Source organism: Balaenoptera physalus (assembly GCF_965194825.1).
Source record: "Balaenoptera physalus genome assembly, chromosome: 5".
Taxonomy (NCBI): domain Eukaryota; kingdom Metazoa; phylum Chordata; class Mammalia; order Artiodactyla; family Balaenopteridae; genus Balaenoptera; species Balaenoptera physalus.
In genome coordinates this window covers 88,098,401-88,118,335 of record NC_138884.1, presented here as the reverse complement: position 1 = coordinate 88,118,335, position 19,935 = coordinate 88,098,401, and the positions used below count along the sequence as shown (strand labels likewise).

The following is a 19,935-nucleotide window of genomic DNA, read 5'->3' as shown; positions in this document are numbered from 1 at the left end:
AGCCACAGAATAGAGAGCTCAGAAATGAACCAACATTTATATGGGCAATTAATCTACAACAAAGGAGGGAAGAATATACAGTGGGGAAAAAGACATCCTTTTCAGTAAATGGTGTTGGGAAAACTGGACAGCTACATGCAAAAGAATCAAACTGGACTACTGTCTCACACCATGCACAAAAATAAATTCAAAATGGATTAAAGACTTAAATGTAAGACCTGAAACCATAAAGCATATAGAAGAAAACGTAGGCAATAACTCTTTGACATCAGTCTTAGTAATATTTTTTTGAATATGTTGCCTCAGGCAAGTGAAACAAAAGCAAAAATAAGCAAATGAGACTACATCAAACTAAAAATCTTTTGCACAGTGAAGGGAACTATCAACCAAATGAAAAGGCCACCTACTGAATGGGAGAAGATATTTACTGACAATATATCCGATAGGGGGTTAATATCCAAACTATATAAAGAACTTGTACAACTCAACATCAAAAAACAAACAACCTGATTAAAAATGGGAAGAGGATCTGAATAGACATTTTTCCAAAGAAGAAATTCAGACGACCAGCAGGCATATGAAAAGATGTTCACCATCACTAATCATCAGGAAAATGCAAATCAAAACCACAATGAGGGCCGCTCCGCCGTCCCGCCGTCTGGCCCTGTGGACCCACCACCGATCCACCGACGGATTGCCGATCTGCCCAGCTCTCGCGTGCGCCATGTCTGGTTCCTCCAGCGTCGCCACTATGAAGAAAGTGGTTCAACAGCTCCGGCTGGAGGCCGGGCTCAACCGCGTGAAGGTTTCCCAGGCAGCTGCAGATTTGAAACAATTCTGTCTGCAGAATGCTCAACATGACCCCCTGCTGACTGGAGTATCTTCAAGTACAAATCCTTTCAGACCTCAGAAAGTCTGTTCCTTTTTGTAGGAACAAAATGAATCTTTGCAAGGTTTTTAAACCACTTTTCATAAACCGGTGAATATTCAAAGGAAAGCTAAATCTGAAGCCTGTACAAAAAAAAAAGCCTGTCTCTATAACACGTGCCATACTATACAAACTTCAACTTTTGTCAGTCTACCTCTCTGAATATTCATGAATTTCTGTTTCACAAGGGTAATTATTTTATATACACTGGTGGCAGCATACAATAAAATACTTAGTATAAAAGTTAAAAAAAAAAAAAAAAGAAAACCACAATGAGATATCACCTCATACCTGTCAGAATGGCTATTATCAAAAAGACAACAAGTGTTGGTGAAGATGTGAAGAAAAGGAAACCCTTGTGCAGTGTTGGTGGGAATGTAAACTGGTGCAGCCCCTATGGAAAACGTATGGAGGTTCCACAAAAAATTAAAAATACAACAACCTTATCCAGCAATTTCACTCCTGGCTATTTTATCCAAAGAAAATGAAAGCACTAATTAGAAAAGATACATGCACCCCTATGCCCATTGCAGCATTATTTACAATAACCAAGATACAGAAGCAACCCAAGCACCCATCAGTAGATGAATGGATAAAGAAGATATGGTGTGTGTGTGTGTGTGTGTGTATACACACACACACACACACACACTAATCAAAATAAGTCAGATAGAGAAAGACAAATACTGTGTGATTTCACTTACAATGTGGCATCTGGGAAACAAAACAAATGAACAAACATAACAAAACAGTATAGATACAGAGACCAAACAGGTGTTTGCTAGAGAGGAGGGGTGTAGGGAGAGGAAAGAAACAGGTGAGGGAGATTGAGGTACTAACTTCCAGTTGCAAAATAAGTGAGTCACAGGTATGAAATGTACAGCATGGGGAATATAGTCAGAAAGTATGCAATATCTTTGTATGGTGATGTATCTTAACTAGACTTATCGTGGTGATCATTCTGAAATGTATAGAAAAAAATCACTATATTGTGTAACAGGAACTAACATGGGTTAGTTGTAGGTCCAGAAACAAACAAACTCATTCATAGAAAAAGAGACCAGATTTGTGGTTATCAGAGGGAGGGGTGAGCAATGGACAAAGAGTCAAAATGTACAAACTTCTAAGATAACTAAGTACTAGGGATGTAACGTACAACATGGTAAATATAATTAACACTTTTATATATGAAAGAGTAAATCCAAAGAGTTCTCATCACACACAAATTTTTTTCTATTCAATTTTGTATCTATATGAGATGATGGGTGTTCATTAAACTTGTGATAAGCATGATGTATATAAGTCAAATTATTATTCTGTACACCTTAAACCTATATATTGCTATATGTCAATTATGTCTCAGTGAAACTGGAAAAAATAAAATAATTGATACGAAACAAAGAAGGCAGGAAACTCACTTTTTGTTTTTCTAAAAATATCCTCTTTTGCGGAAAGATTACTTTGTTGCTTATTTAATTCTAGGCTGACAGTCTAGATATTTCTTTTTTTTTTTAATAGATCTTTACTGGAGTATAATTGCTTCACAATATGTGTTAGTTTCTGTTGTATACCAAAGTGAATCAGCCATATGCATACATATGTCCCCGTATCCCCTCCCTCTCAAGCCTCCCTCTCATCCTCCCTGTCCCACCCCTCTAGGTCATTGCAAAGCACTGAGCTGATCTCCCTGTGCTATGCTGCTGCTTCCCACTAGCTAACTATTTTACATTTGGTAGTGTATATATGTCGATGCTACTCTCACTTCGCCCCAGCTTCCCCCTCCCACCCTGTGTCCTCAGGTCCATTCTCTGTGTCTACATCTTTATTACTGCCCTGCCAATAGGTTCATCAGTACCATTTTTTTTTTTTTTTTTAGATTCCATATATGTGTGTTAACATATGGTATTTGTTTTTCTCTTTCTGACTTACTTCACTCTGTATAACAGACTCTAGGTCCATCCACCTCACTACAAATAACTCAATTTTGTTTCTTTTTATGGCTGAGCATTATTCCATTGTATCTATGTGCCACAACTTCTTTATCCATTCATCTGTTGATGGACACTTAGGTTTCTTCCATGTCCTGGCTGTTGTAAATAGTGCTGCAATGAACATGTGGTACATGTCTCTTTTTGAATTATGGTTTTCTCAGGGTATATGCCCAGTAGTGGGATTGCTGGGTCATATGGTTGTTCTATTTTTAGTTTTTTAAGGAACCTCCATACTGTTTTCCATAGTGGTTGTATCAATTTACATTCCCACCAACAGTGCAGGAGGGTTCCCTTTTCTCTGCACTCTCTCCAGCATTTGTTTCTAGATTTTTTGATAATGGTCATTCTGACTGGTGTGAGGTGATACCTCACTGTAGTTTTGATTTGCATTTCTCTAACAATTAGTGATGTTGAGCATCTTTTCATGTGCCTCTTGGCCCTCTGTATGTCTTACTTGGTAAAATGTCTATTTATGTCTTCTGCCCATTTTTTAATTGGATTTTTTTTTGATACTGAGCTCCATGAGCTGTTTGTATATTTTGGAGATTAATCCTTTGTCTGTTGTTTCATTTGCAAATATTTTCTCCCATTCTGAGGGTTGTCTTTTTGTCTTATTTATGGTTTCCTTTGCTGTGCAAAAGCTTTTAAGTTTAATTAAGTCCCATTTGTTTGTTCTTATTTTCATTACTCTAGGAGGTGGGTCAAAAAAGATCTTTCTGTGGTTTATATCAAAGAGTGTTTTTCCTATGTTTTCCTCTAATAGTTTTATGGTGTCTGATCTTACATTTTGGTCTTTAATCCATTTGGAGTTTATTTTTGTGTATGGTGTTAGGGAGTGTTCTGATTTCATTCATTTACATGTAGCTGTCCAGTTTTCCCAGCACCACTTATTGAAGAGGCTGTCTTTTCTCCATTGTATGTTCTTGGCTCCTTTGTCGTAAATTAGGTGCCTATATGTGCATGGGTTTATCTCTGGGCATTCTATCCTGTACCACTGATCTATATTCCTGTTTCTGTGCCAGTACCATACTGTCTTGATTACTGTAGCTTTGTAGTATAGTCTGAAGTCTGGGAGCCTGATTCCTCCAGCTCCATTTTTCTTTCTCAAGATTGCTTGGGCTATTTGGGGTCTTTTGTGTTTCCATACGAATTGTAAAATTTTTTGTTCTAATTCTGTGAAGAATGACATTGGTAGTTTGATAAGGACTGCATTGAATCTGTAGATTGCCCTGGGTAGTATAGTCATTTTCACAATATTGATTCTTCCAATCTAAGAATATGGTATATTTCTCCATCTGTTTATGTCATCTTTGATTTCTTTCATCAGTGTTTTATAGTTTTCTGAGTACAAGTCTTTCACCTCCTTGGGCAGGCTTATTCCTAGGTATTTTATTCTTTTTGTTGCGATGGTAAATGGGATTGTTTCCTTAATTTCTCTTTCTGATTTTTTGTTGTTGGTGTGTAGGAATGCCAGAGGTTTCTGTGCATTAATTTTGAATCCTGCAATCTTACCAAATCCAATGATTAGTTCTAGTAGTTTTCTGGTGGCATCTTTAGGATTTTCTATGTATAGTATCATGTCATCTGCAAACAGTGACAGTTTTACTACTTCTTTTCCAATTTGTATTCCCTTTATTTCTTTTTCTTTGATTGCCATGGCTGGAACTTCCAAAACTATGTTGAATAATAGTGGTGGGAGTAGACATCCTTCTCTTGTTCCTGATCTTAGAGGAAATTGTTTCAGTTTTTCACCGTTGAGAATGATGTTTGCTGTGGGTTTGTCATATATGGCCTTTATTATGTTGAGGTAGGCTCTCTCTATGCCCACTCTCTGGAGAGTTTTTATCATAAATGGGTGTTGAATTTTGTCAAAAGCTTTTTCTGCATCTGTTGAGATGATCATGTGGTTTTTATTCTTCAGTTTGTTAATATGATTGTATCACATTGATTGATTTGTGTATATTGAAGAATCCTTGCATTCCTGGGATAAACCCCAGGAATTCGTGTGTGTGAGTGCGTGTGGCTTAATAGTCTTCGAAACTTTTAATTTGCTGAAATTCATTAGGACTTGTTAGAAATTATGCTTCTCAAGCACTAGGGGTCACAGCGCGGCATGCAGTATCTTATTCACAGTTCCCCGAGCAGGGATCGAACCTGTGCCCCCTGTGGTGGAAGCATGGAGTCCTAACCACTGGACCACCAGGGAATTCCTTGTCAGACTTTAAATAAAATGAATTTGCACTGCTAACCGACAAGAGGCCAAGCTTGTGATTACGAATATCAAGGAGGTTGGGTTTTTTTCCACCTAGTGTGAATGGTATAGCAGCAGGTTTTCTTGGTGATGAAGATTGATTTCGGATTCACCCTCACACTGAAGGTCTTAGCTCTTTGGGGTCATGGCCTTTTGTAAGGATTTCCTGTTAGACTCACCACTTTGGGGCTCTGTGCTTTGTGTCCAATCTACCCTGCACCCACAGAAGACAAAAATCAACATTAGAGGTCACCAGGGCTTAGTGGGAAATAACCAAAAGCTGGCCTCAGAGATCCCTTATTTTCTGAGATTACTGCTTTCACTGTGCCTTGGGCCTCTGTGTATTGCTTAGTTTCATTCAAACTATGTGACACATTTTTAAATATATATTTTTAGATATTTGTATGCCATATTTGGGTTGTTTTAGTGTCATATTTGTGAGGGTTCTTTTCCACAATATTACCAGAAATAAGCCCAGCATTGTTATCTTTTATAGTTTACTCTTTTTTCCTAAAGTGTATTGAGGTATAGCAGTAATACAGTTAGTGAATTCCTACTGGGAACTTTTAAGAGTATTTGGATAAACTGGTGATATATTTTTTTTTAACTTAAGCCTTTATTTCTTTATTTTTGGCTGAGTTGGGTCTCCATTGCTCCACACGGGCTTTCTCTGGTTGCTGCGAGTGGGGGCTCCTCTTCATTGCGATGTGTGGGCTTCTCATTGCAGTGGCTTCTCTTGTTGCAGAGCACAGGCTCTAGGTGCATGGGCTCAGTAGTTGTGGCTTGCGGGCTCTAGAGCACAGGCTCAGTAGTTGTGGCGCACGGGCTTAGTTGCTCCGCGGCATGTGGGATCTTCCCAGACCAGGGCTCGAACCCGTGATCCCTGCATTGGCAGGCGGATTCTTAACCCCTGCACCACCAGGGAAACCCTAAACTGGTGATATTTTTAAAATTACATTTTAACTATGGTTTTCCCTAAACCTTTGAAAACTATCTTGAAAATTTGATCATTTTAAGAACTACAATGTGGGATAAGATCATGATTGTTGTAGCTACTTTACTATAAATCTTTCAGTGCTAAAAATTATCATACGTAATAAAAGATGCTTTAATCTTTGATTCCCCAAATTGTTTGATAGAATAATTACAACATTTATTGAGTATTTACCACATGCCAGGTGGTGTTGAAAGACTCCATCTAATCTTCACAACAACCTCATAAGCTTGATGCTAGTAATTTTGATTCCACATGATAAATGAGAAAAAAAAAGACATCTTTTAATTTGCCTGAAATCACACAGCTAGCAGGTGAAGAGCTAGGATTCAGACACGGGGATTTTGGTTCTAGAACCACAGTTAGTCCCTCTACTGTCTTTTCTGTTTGATACCAGTTGGTGTACTTAACAGATCAGATAATGAGCAAGACTGACCAAAGTGTGCTTTAAAACTTCATTTCAATGATGGCACTGAAAAAATAATTGCAAAATATGCTGGGGTTCTGATAGGGACTGTGTTGGATCTGTAGATAAGTTTGGAGAATCTCGAGCCTGTAACTGGTGAGGATTGCCATGCTAACAATATTGAGTCTTCCCATCCATGAAGATGAAAGATCTCCTTTTAGATCTTTCTCTCAGCAAGGTCTTATGGTTTACAATGTATGTATTGCGTTGCTTTTGTTAAATTTGTTTTTCAGTGTTTTATTATTTTAATGCTATTGTAAATGCAGTTTTTCTATTTCATTTTTGGATTGTTTATTGTGAGTATAGAGAAATACTGTTGATTTGTATAGTCTATCCAGCCACCTTGTTGAAATCGTTTATTAGTCATTGTATTTTTCCTCTGGATTCCTCAGGGTTTTCTACATACAAGACCTTGTCATCCGAGAATAATTTTTTTCCTTTTCAGTCTAGATGCCTTTATTTTTAATTTTTTCTTCACTGCACTGACTACAACCTCCAGTAAAATGTTGACTATAAGTGATAATGTGTTCCTGACCATAGGTGGAAAATATTCAGTCTTAAGCCATGAAACATGGTGCTAATTGTAGGGTTTTGTGTAAGTGCCCTTTATCAGGGCAAAGAAATTACTTTTTGTTCCCTGTGGTTGAATGGGTATTAGATTTTGGCAAAAGTTTTTCTGCATCTTTGGAGTGATCATATGGTCATGCCCTGTATTAATGTGGCATATTCCACATTAAACTAACCTATCATTCTTGTACTATATCCCCTTTGGTGACAGTGTATATATTGCTGGGGTCAGTTTGCTAGTATCTTGCTAAGAGTTTTTGCCTCAGTGTTCATGAGGGATATATATTGGTCTGCAGTTTTTGTTTTGTGTTTTTTCTTTTGATGTTATTGTCTCATTTGGGGTTTAGGATAATATAGACTTAAAGAATGAGTTGAAGTGTTCCTTCTACTCTTTCCTGAAAGTGTAAGGGATTATTTCTTTAAATATTGATATATCAGTTAAATACTCTGGGGTGGTGATTTTCTTTGGGAAGATTTTTAATACCTAATTGAAATTTTTTAACTTGCTGTAGATCTCTTCAGATTTTCTTTTCCTTGAGTCAGTTTCAGTAATTTCTGTTTCTAGAATTTGTTCATTTCACCCATGTTTTCTAATTTATTAGAAATAAAGTTATTGTTCACAGTATATCCTTATAAATTTTTTTTTAACTTCTGTAGCATCAGTATGCTACGTGGCATTTCATTCCTAATTATAATAATTATGTATGAGGAAGTCCTTGCCTCCCATGAATTCACAAGTCTAATGGTGGGAGACAGACTAAAAATAAATAAATTAAAAATATTATATTTATAATAAAGTAAAATACATGATGTTATATAGGGGTGAACAAAGTGCTATGGGGTGACCAGGGCATGCCTGTCTCTGTCTAGTAAGCATTCACAAACTGTGCTGCCTTTGATTGGAACTCAGGAGGGTCGGAGTCTGCCAAGCAAAGGGGATGCAGTAGATAGGGGATTCTGGGCATGGAAAGCAGTATGTATAAAGACAAGGCTCGGGTTCAAGTAATATCTGAAAAATACCCTGGAGGGTGCATGATAAAGAGCAGTAGAAGATAGAACTTAGGTCGAAGATACATTTACACCTGCTGATTATTCTGGCCTTCATCCTCTGGGCCACCAGATGCCAGCCAAGGTCTTTAATGATCAAATTAGTTTTCACTTTTATTTTGTCTTAGAATTTATCTCCAGCAGCTCTGTGGAGCTTAAGACTGCAATGAGAAGGGACAGGTAACAGGTCAATCAAATAGGAGACTTTTGGACTCTAAGGGCTGAGAGATGGTGAGTACAAAAATAGAGAGTAGACAAAAAAGCCTAGCCAAATTCAAAAGAAGATTATGATAAAATTGACAGGATGTGGTGATATGGAAATAAGGAATGGTGAGGGTGATGGTTGGGCACAGAGGACTTGGAGGGCATGGAGAGGAGGTAGCCTCTGGGCAGCTGCCAGACAGGAAATCAACCCAAACAACAACAAAAGTCAGATAAGATGTCCAGATGAATCATTGGCTAAGGGGCCAGGTAAAGAGGGAAAATCCAGGCAAGAGCAAACCTACAGAGACTTGGGAACCCAGGCTGGAATGACAGCTGTAGGTGGATCCTAGATAAGTTTTGTGAGCTGCCAAGAGGGAAATGACTTAATCTAACGTCCATGCTCTTAAGGTTGGGTGAGGTGGGACAGTAAGAAGTTCCAGTCCAACATGGTCATTTTGGCACTCTTAGTTTTAATAAAAGCTTGGAATTAATCTAAACCCTGCTTGAAGTAGGATAATGATATTGACTGATAATTCTGCGCCAGCTAATGTTCTTCCTGCAGGTAACTCAGATACTACACAGAGACCATCATTAATTCTGAAATTATAGAGGAATTATTTAGAAAGCAACTCTTTAAAAACCTCTTTAGTGCTGCCAAAGTGTTAATGCATCTTTTCAAAGCATTCAGGAGCTGGACAGATACAAATGGATGCAGTGACTATGAAGAATAAATGATGACATACCTCGTCTTGATTTACACTTTTGTAAGAGGTCCCTCTTTATGTGTGACATTCTGTGACTTAATTTTTCCTATCCATGACATTCTAGTGTTTTTTAAATGCCAACCATCCGGATGTGCTGTCAGTATGAATCAGGTTTTTTGTATAATTAAGCCAGCTTATCTGTCACCCAGCATAATTAATCCATTCTATTTTAATTACTTTTCCATTTCCAGACCCAATCATCCTATATTAATACAAATATAGGAAAATCGGAGTCACTTTTGTAATATAAGTAATAATACAGAATGCCTGTCATATACTTCCCTCACATTTTAGATATTCATAATTTGATAAAATATTAGTATTTTGCCAGAAACACAGAAACCAGGAAAGATATCAGTATTTCAGTTCATTCACTTACTTCATGAACTCAACTTTCTAAACCCGATTATGTATTTCCCAGAATTTCACAGTCTTGATTCCATGTCCAACCAATGGCATATTGTAATGTAGGAAGGCTTTCTGTTTCTGGAGGTAATTGCAGAGACGCATTGCCTGTCAGCTCATTTTTATCCCCGGTGCCTGTGTGGGTTTTTTCACGTACTCCTTCCTTAACTGAGCATGACCCTAGTCACTGGGGATGCAGCAGCGAAAGAGACAGAAGAAGGTTCTGAGTCCCATTGAGCTCACGTGGCAGTGGGGGAGACACATAGTAAACAGATAATTATAGTGATGAGTAACGTGCAAAGAATTTGAAGAAGATGGTGTGATAGAGAGGGGTTCTGTAGCTGGAGGGCTCAGAGAAGGCCTCTCTGAGGAGGTGGCATTAAAGCTGACACTTGAATGACAGGAGATGACATGAAATGATCATGGGACTAAGCATTCCAGGAGGAAGTCATGGCTAGAGCAGAGGTCAACAGTGAGAATATAACCCAGGAACCAAATGAACGCCAGCGCTGCTTGAGTGACATGAACAGGGCAAGTGGTAAGAAATGAGCTTAGAGAAGGAGAGAACGTTCAAGGTAAGGAGTGGGGATTTCATTCCAAGCTCCATGAAGAGCTGCTGGAGGATTTTAAACAAGAGAGTGATGTGATCGGATTTATGTTTTTACATAAGATTGGTCTGGCTGCTCTGTGGAGAATGGATTGACGGAGGCAAGTATGGAAACAGCAAGATAGGGTCCAGTTGAGAGATGAGTTTGGCTTGTACCAGAGGTGCAGAGATGTAGATTCATTCAGGATTTATTTAGAGATGGATGGAGCAAGAGAACATATTTATGGGTGGCTGTTGAAGGGTGTATTATAGAAAGGGAAAAATCTGTCACAGATAACTGAGATTTTTGTTTGTTTGTTTCATAAATATTAGGACTTCAGCATCCCTTAACCATTCTGGGAAGCTCTTGCATTTGTCATTTTCAAAGATTGATTCTTTGTACAGTTGCATATTTTCCATGGTTAGAGCAGACTATGGCATTTGGCTCTCTAAATTCAAATCCAGGTTCTCCAACTTAGTGGTCATATGACCTCAGGCATGTCTCTTAACCCCTTTATATTTGTTTCCTCTTATTTTAAAAATGGACTGATAATTTTACCTATTTCATAGGGTTTTTGACAGAAGTGACTAAGAAAATACACATAGAAAAAGTTAGCACACTACTAGTCTACAGTAAGCACTCAGTAAATGTTAGTAATTAGATATTGCATTTCTGTCTTAGCCTCCTTACTATGACACATTCAGGTCTCGGGACCCAGTAATAAGAGTTACAATAACATTTTTAAGAAGCAAATTTCTGCTCATTTCATAACTTTTTTCATGTATTATTTGAATACTATTTTTTTTTAGAATATCTTACCAATAATCCTTGTTTAATATATTCCCAAATTCCACATCTGGTAGTATCTCTTCATTTTTAAACTGACTTTTTGTTATTTGGGTCTTAAAAATCGGTAGCCTTTTAGAGAGATTGAATATCATCAGCTTTACTTCGAAGTTAGTGTTTTCAGCCCTTACAGTGGGGTGAGGGAGGATGGGCACCTGCTCCCAAGATTATATAAATCATGTGCTGATTATATAATCTGCTGCTTCCACCAGTGTCGTGATGGCACATGGGCACTGCTCAGGTGTACCCTCCTCAATGCGGTCTTCCTGCTTTCCCTTTGGACTTAGGTCCCTGTTGGATCTATGGGGGGAAAAGACCCTACTTGTTTGGATCACAGGGTAATCTCAAAGACCTTGTATTGAATCTTTGGTTCCCGTGTAAACACTGGTTCCTGTCACTCTGTCAAGCTGCCGCTGCATCTCAGACTCTTGGGATTGGTTGTTTGCCTCTCAAAACAGGCTTGAGAACAGTAGGAAAGTAGAGTAGGTCAACACGGCATATGGTTGAGTTTGCATGGACAGATGTGCTTGAGAATAACAAGGACAGTCTTTTAAATTGGTTCCTGAGTTGTAAATGTGGTATGCAGATGTTTCATGGTTGTGGCTGGGATTGAGGTACATTTAGCAAATGGTCCTTTTCATGAGATAACACATTAACCTAATTTTTTAAGCTCTGATTCTTATCTTTCTCTGAAGTTAGCTGGGCGAGGACCATTCTCTTTGCTGTAAGCATCTTACAGCATCATCACTGATGTGGCACACTGTCTGGCACAAGTGGCTGTAGAATCCCTTTCTGTGCAGAACATTCAACATTAAATACATACATATGTTATGGTTCTTCTGGTTTCAGGTTCTCTGTTTCTTCTTGTATTTTTTAATGACACGGATAATTTTTAAATATTTTATTTCGAAGCTTTTAACACACTGTGGCACATGTAAAACGATCGCCTCTCTGATATAACAGGTCCCTAAGCCCAGGGTGGGAGACGCTAATGTTGAACCGCTGGCCAGTGGAATCTGCTAGTTTTAGATGTTGACTCCTACCGTTTGTCGCTCCTGACTATTGTGCTGATTGCACAGATGCTGTACTGAATCTTGTAAAAGTAGCATTGTTTCTAAATATTGTAGGGAATGATAGAGTCTGGATGCTTTTGGAAATCAGTAATCAGTGTGTGTGTCTGTGTGTGTGTGTGTTTTGAAATATTTACACTCAATGGAGCTACACCTGATAGCCTTACAATTTTTCCTTCTACCTCTTTGAAAGATAATGTGGTTGTGGCTATTTAAGAGCGCCATGTGAGGGTCTACATGGGTATAAAGAATGAGCTGTGAATTCCCAGCTCTGCCAGCACCCACAAAACTTACCCAGGGGCTCCCATTCGCCCTGTGTGCATGGTAAACATCTCAGCTCCCCCTGCTCTGTTAAGAGCAAGTCTTCTCCAGCAGGCAAATATCCCATCATTTCACGATGCAGCACCCCAGCTTGATTATATTAATGTTAATGTTCATTTGTAAGCTTTCTTTTTTTCCAGAAATGTGTACTATGTGGACCTAACTCACTTTCTGTGTGTTTGCTTTTCTACCACAGACACGGGAGCAGAAAGACAGGCACTAAGAGAAAACGTGTATCCTAAATTAAGAGAATTCTGCAGAGAAAACTATGGATTAGAATTTCAGGTAACGCTGATATTAATTTCATTTTTAATTATGTCAGCTAAATAACTAATGTTTGTTTCTTGTCACAGTTTGGGTGTTATAAAATGCAAGTTTTAAGCCCCGAAATATTTCATTTCTTTAAGCGTGGGTGAAAAGAAACACTGGAAAATGGAAGTAAAATATTTAGTCATTTTTGATGTTTTGCACTTTTATGCTCTGCTTCTTGGACCCTACCCAGTATTGGCTCATCTTTTTCTTCAAATTATGTTTATTTGCTTTTTTGCTAACCTCCACTAATGTCAAAAAGGGCAAGGTTGCTGAGCACCTGCCTTTAAGCTGGCATCTCTAGAAATGTTTTGCATCAAAAAATTGGGACCAACTCTCTCCCGAGTATTTCTTTTTAGCAGCTTGGTCAGTCCTTGCCTTCTGTCCTACCTTTTAGTTTTTATTTGCATTGAAGAATGTCCTTTTTCCCAAGCATTTTGGGAATTTACCATTTACCAAAACAAACAAACAAAAAAAACCATCAGCCTTTCAAGAAACAGTAACTGTGCATGTCATTGCTAAAATTCATAAACATCCTGGCATTTGTAGACACTATTGATGAGGCCACCTAATAGAAAAGTACTAGAAGACATTGGGCATATCTTAGACATCCAAAAAAAATTTTTAAGTGAATGGCGCCTGCAACTATATATAGCGTTATTTAGTCAGAATTCGTCACCTTCATTTGCAATGGACATCTTAACTCTCCAGTGCTATCCTAACTACATGTTTACATTGTTAAGTAAGGACTATGGACTAGAGGTTTGTGGTGTAAGAGTACAAAATGTGTCATTGTTTTTTTTTTTTTTTTACTCTTTGGGTTGGGAGAGAGTTTTCTGGGTTTTTTTTTTTGAATTTTTGAATTTTATTTTATATTTTTGTACAGCAGGTTCTTATTAGTTATCCATTTTATACATATTAGTGTATATATGTCAATCCCAATCTCCCAATTCATCACACCACCACCCCGCCCCCCTGCCGAAAATGTGTCATTGTTAATGGAAGAAAATTTCACCCCTCATTTGTTTCCTTCTGAATACAGTTGACCCTCAAACAATGCAGGGGTTAGGGGTGCTGACCCTCTGCGTAGTTGAAAATACACGTATAACTTTACAGTCAGCCCTCTGTATCCACGGTCCCTCCGTATCCGAGGATTCAACCAACCATGGATCATTTCATACTGTAGTATTTACTACTGAAAAAATCCACACGAGTGGATCCACACGGTTCAAACCTGTGTTATTCAAGGGTTGACTGTAAATATTTTGTCTTGGTATACTTCATAGGGCCTTCTAATAGAATGTATAAAATAAGAGTTTCAAAATGGCTTTGATCTCAATGCATAGTGTCCGTTGGCAGCAAGCCACTGTGACACACATATTGAATAGTTACTCATAAGTCACTGTTTACTTGAAAAATCATCAACCTAAATTCCTTGTTGTGAAGTCAGCACTACCTTCTCTGAGGAGTCTCGTTCTACTGATAACAAAGTCTCAACTGTTAATAATTCTGATATGTCAAGATTCCCAAAGACTTAGACATTCCTTGGGGACTCAGTTACTGTAAAGAAATGTATCCAAGCCTATTAATCCCATCTTTGAGTTTATTTGGGTTTGCATCACTTTTGTCAGTAGAAGAAGGCTGAGCTACAGAACAGCCTCCATAAAACATGGAATTGATTAGGATTAGCTGAGGGGAAAAAAGGAAAAATATATTTTCTAAATTTTAAGTAGGTACAGGAGAAGACAGATAAAGCCAAAGGAAAACTATAGAAGGCAAGGTCCATAGAAGAAATTGATAGCAAGGATCATTCCAGGCAGGTGTATTGAATCAGTCAGTGAGATACTGGACAGCAGAGGAAACAGCACTGGGTAAAGCATGACATGGAATTGAGCCCCAGCTCTTGACTGTGAGTGACTTAACCCACCCGCTGGTCCTTTAGTGTCTAAAATGGGGGTGGTGACAGCGTAACACATCTGAGGTTGTGTTTAGAATACAATATGCAAGGTTGCATTTGCTTCCCACCTTCCAAAGTAGGTTGGTTATAGAGCTCCCTGAGGCTGTGTTTACTAGAGAGATGGTTCTATTTTCTCAGCTGCAGCAAAATGTGCCAGAAGCTTCACAAAAAAACGAATTTAGCCATACAGTGTTCTGGATTCCATCTTTGTGCATTGGACTCAGGAGAAACGCATTTCCTAGAGTTACTCAAATATACCAGTCTATTTCCTGCTTTCTTGCCTTTGCTGTTCTTACCACCTACAGTGCTTTTCCATCTGGTTCTTCCCCTGCTTCACCTCCTAAGTCCTACTCATTCCTAGGACTCTTCCTGTCTGATCTTAAGTCATGCCCCTCTTCTCCTTGCCCACTTCTCTGCAGCTATGTGTCCTCCATTTGGTCCCTTGAACACTTCAAGCCTATCCCATTTAAGGATTTTTCCCTGGCTGTCTCTCTATAGGAATGCCCACCCCCTCATCTTTTCATGGGTGCTTACTCACTGTCCTTCAAGTCTCTGCTGAAATGTCACTTCCTAGAGTTGCTTCCCTAATGACCCAATCTAAAGTAACCCCCTAGGTGTGCTGTCTTTTACATCATCCTATTTTAGTTATTTGCATAGCATGTGTCAGTGTTGGATATTTTTCTTATTTACTCATATATTGGCTTGTTTCTTGTCTTTCTTCCAAGATTGTAAGTTCCACAAGAACAGGGACTTGTCTGCCTTTATGACAGCTACATCCTAGAATAGTGTCTGGCACATAGTAAAACTCCATAAGAATGTTGAATGAATGAAGTCTCAGCCCAAACATTACTTGCTTAAAGAATTGTTCTCTAATCCCCTCATTCCTCCCAGGTTATACCACATACCCTGCTCCCCTAAAGTCCTGTGCATAACTCCCAATCATTGATCCAGTTCATTTAAGAAGTGTTTATTGACCGTTGACAACATGCCAGTCAACATTCCATGTGCTGGAAATACAAGGAAAAAAACCATCAGACCCTCTTCTTGTGGAGCTTCCAATATTGTTGAGAGAGGCAGACAATAAACAGTAAATTTCAGTGGTAATAGATGCATTTTAGTGAGTAAATGCTTTTAAGAAAAGTAAAACACGATAAAGGGAGGTAGGGAATGCTAGGTAGTCAGAGAAGGACTGAGTAATAGGACAGTCTTTGAGCAGAGATCTGCAGAAGGTAATGGAGCAAATCATGCAGATGTTTTGGGAGGAGAATTCCAGACGTAGGCAACCAGGAAAAGGGTCTGGTGTGGGAATGTGTTTAGAATATTCTAGGCACAGTAAAGAAGCCAAGTGGGAATGGAGTAGAATGGAGTAATGAGTAAGAGAAATGATTGTAGGAGATGACATCAAAGGAAGATCATACCTTATGGACTAAGAGTAAGGACTCAGAATGTTACTGAATAAGAAGGGAAAGAGTGACGGGATTTATGTTTAAGAGGTTCGCGCAAGCTTTGTGAGGGGACTGGAGTGGGGGTGGGGAGAGATGGCAGAAGCAGTAAGGCAGCGCAAGTAAGAAGTGATCATGGTGCAGACTAGAATGAGCGGCAAAGATATGGAGACATCTGACTAGGTACGTTTTTCATCACCTGTCTATAACGTCTAAAAATTCTCAGAACTGGAACTGTGTCTTATTCAACTTATCCCAGTGATTGGCCTACTATATGCCAGGTACTTGACTATTTAGTTAAATCTCTATTGAACTAAGTTGATAGACTGCAGAGTTACACTTTAAGCAAGGCCATATACTTTTTTCTCTATGCCTGTTTGGCAGACTGTTTTCTAGTATTTCCTTTATTTTTTCATTTAAACTAAGAGTTTTAATGAAAATGCACCAGCATCTCTGATTATGTGAACTTCAACTAATTCCATGTGTAATATACATAGTTGGCTGCTTGGAGATGGGAACATTAAATGGAAAGAATGTCAAGCCTACTCAGAGCAGAACACACACATGGCTCAGAGAAAGACAAGGGGTTTAAATAAGATGTTATTTGATTTGCCAGTGTTCAGTGAGTGCCCTTGACTATGGAGAAGAGGATCAAAAGGAAGAACAGGGGAATAAATTGGGAAAAATAAAGACAGATTGGGGTAAAAGCAGGTGGTGCAGGACCCAATAAAAAAGGGCTTGTAATTATATGCAAGCCCTGCTTTCAGATGTTTCCTCTCCATTTTTATTGCTGAGACCCTGATCTAACCTTAGTTGCTTCAAAAAATTAGATGAAGGGACTTCCCTGCTGGTACAGTGGTTAAGAATCCACCTGCCAATGCAGGGGATACAGGTTCGAGCCCTGGTCTGGGAAGATCCCACATGCCGCAGAGCAGCTAAGCCCATGCGCCACAACTACTGAGCCTGCGCTCTAGAGCCTGCGTGCCACAACTACTGAGCCCACGTGCCACAACTACTGAGCCCTCGTGCCACAACTACTGAAGCCCACACACCTAAAGCCCGTGCTCCCCAGTAAGCGAAGCTACTGCAATGAGAAGCCTGCACACCGCAACAAGGAGTAGCCCCCGGTCACCACAACTAGAGAAAGCCCACGCACAGCAACGAAGCCCCAAGGCAGCCAAAAATAAATAAATTTTTTTTAAAGCTATTAAAAAAAAAAAATGAACAAAGAGGATCTTAACTGATCTTGTTCTCTGCTTACCCACAGTAGGTTGCAAGTCCTGGAGGAAGAGAGACTAGTCCTCGCTTATTTTTAAGTCTCCAGGGCCTGGAAGAGTGCTCGACATTTACTGGGTTTAGTAAAAGTAGCAAGCAGAGCTGCCTACACCATCATCCTACTTGAGTTCTTCTATACATCACCAGAGTAACCTTACTTAAATGTCAGGTTGTCATTTCCTTTGCTTAAAACCTTATAGTGGCTCCCTGCTGCCTATGGGGTCCCTCTTTAATGTGATCCCAGCTGTCTCCCCAACTTCATCTGCCATTTTTCCCAACATAAACACTCCATGCCAGTTTGGCCATCCTCAGCCTATCCTTGGAGCACATCTTGCTGATCACTCATGCTTGACTTGAAAATCTCATTCGCTGTACCTATTGCAGTTCTCCCCTCTTATCAGAAATACCCTTTCTCCTCTACCACCTACCCTTCAAACTCCAGCCCAAGTTCTTGCTTTCTAAGAAGTCTTTTCTGATTCCCAAATATTCCCCCTCTACTCCCTGAACTCTTATAATCTGCCCCACCCTGCCCCCACAGGTACACTGAGCAGGAGTAAACCTGATTGGGGCAGGGACCTCTAACAGAGGTACTTGATTGATCTGGGCGCTTAGCCACTGCTCCATTTTGAAAACGATTTCATTTCAGTCCAACCACTCAACTTAGTTTCGTTCCTTAAGAATACCTTCTGCTAGAAGGAAAGAAATCATAAAGATCAGATCAGAAATGAAAAAGAAATGAAGGAAACAATAGCAAAAATCAATGAAACTAAAAGCTGGTTCTTCGAGAAGATAAACAAAATTGACAAACCATTAGCCAGACTCATCAAGAGAAAAAGGGAGAAGACTCAAATCAATAGAATTAGAAATGAAAAAGGAGAAGTAACCACTGACACTGCAGAAATACAAACGATCATGAGAGATTACTACAAGCAACTCTATGCCAATAAAATGGACAACTTGGAAGAAATGGACAGATTCTTAGAAATGCACAACCTACCGAGACTGAACCAGGAAGAAATAGAAAATATGAACAGACCAATCACAAGCACTGAAATTGAAACTGTGATTAAAAATCTTCCAACAAACAACAGCCCAGGACCAGATGGCTTCACTGGCGAATTCTATCAAACATTTAGAGAAGAGCTAACACCTATCCTTCTCAAACTCTTCCAAAATATTGCAGAGGGAGGAACACTCCCCAACTCATTCTACGAGGCCACCATCACCCTGATACCAAAACCAGACAAAGATGTCACAAAGAAAAAAAACTACAGGCCAATATCACTGATGAACATAGATGCAAAAATCCTCAACAAAATACTAGCAAACAGAATCCAAAAGCACATTAAAAGGATCATACACCGTGATCAAGTGGGGTTTATTCCAGGAAGGCAAGGATTCTTCAATATACGCAAATCAATCAACGTGATACATCATATTAACAAACTGAAGGAGAAAAACCATATGATCATCTCAATAGATGCAGAGAAAGCTTTCGACAAAATTCAACACCCATTTATGATAAAAGCCCTGCAGAAAGTAGGCATAGAGGGAACTTTCCTCAACATAATAAAGGCCATATATGACAAACCCACAGCCAACATCGTCCTCAATGGTGAAAAACTGAAACCATTTCCACTAAGATCAGGAACAAGACAAGGTTGCCCACTCTCACCACTATTATTCAACATAGTTTTGGAAGTGTTAGCCACAGCAATCAGAGAAGAAAAAGAAATAAAAGGAATCCAAATCGGAAAAGAAGAAGTAAAGCTGTCACTGTTTGCAGATGACATGATACTATACATAGAGAATCCTAAAACTGCCACTAGGAAACTACTAGAGCTAATCAATGAATTTGGTAAAGTAGCAGGATACAAAATTAATGCACAGAAATCCCTTGCATTCCTATATACTAATGATGAAAAATCTGAAAGTGAAATTAAGAAAACACTCCCGTTTACCATTGCAACAAAAAGAATAAAATATCTAGGAATAAACCTACCTAAGGAGACAAAAGACCTGTATGCAGAAAATTATAGGACACTGATGAAAGAAATTAAAGATGATACAAATAGATGGAGAGATATACCATGTTCTTGGATTGGAAGAATCAACATTGTGAAAATGACTCTACTACCCAAAGCAATCTACAGATTCAATGCAATCCCTATCAAACTACCACAGGCATTTTTCACAGAACTAGAACAAAAAATTTCACAATTTGTATGGAGACACAAAAGACCCCGAATAGCCAAAGCAATCTTGAGAACGAAAAATGGAGCTGGAGGAATCAGGCTCCCTGACTTCAGACTATATTACAAAGCTACAGTAATCAAGACAGTTTGGTACTGGCACAAAAACAGAAATATAGATCAATGGAACAGGATAGAAAGCCCAGAGATAAACCCACGCACATATGGTCACCTTATCTTTGATAAAGGAGGCAAGCATATACAGTGGAGAAAAGACAGTCTCTTCAATAAGTGGTGCTGGGAAAATTGGACAGGTACA

General features: G+C 39.0%; 1 protein-coding gene, 1 long non-coding RNA gene and 1 pseudogene across 3 annotated transcripts in view; 2 read left to right on the top strand and 1 right to left on the bottom strand.

Annotated features, from left to right (window-relative positions):
- The window catches only part of NWD2 (NACHT and WD repeat domain containing 2), a 198,153-nt gene that overhangs the window by 67,268 nt on the left and 110,950 nt on the right, over window positions 1–19,935 (top strand). The window contains exon 2 of the mRNA XM_082464587.1: window positions 12,638–12,726. Coding sequence (XP_082320713.1) covers window positions 12,638–12,726 — 89 coding nt within the window. The remainder of the gene's footprint in view (window positions 1–12,637; window positions 12,727–19,935) is intronic.
- LOC309662142 overlaps window positions 1–19,935 on the bottom strand; it is a 141,135-nt gene that overhangs the window by 36,140 nt on the left and 85,060 nt on the right. The window lies entirely within an intron of this gene.
- On the top strand, window positions 617–18,111 carry LOC309662130 (guanine nucleotide-binding protein G(I)/G(S)/G(O) subunit gamma-5 pseudogene; annotated as a pseudogene). Its single transcript has one exon. The product of its transcript is annotated as a guanine nucleotide-binding protein G(I)/G(S)/G(O) subunit gamma-5 pseudogene (transcript).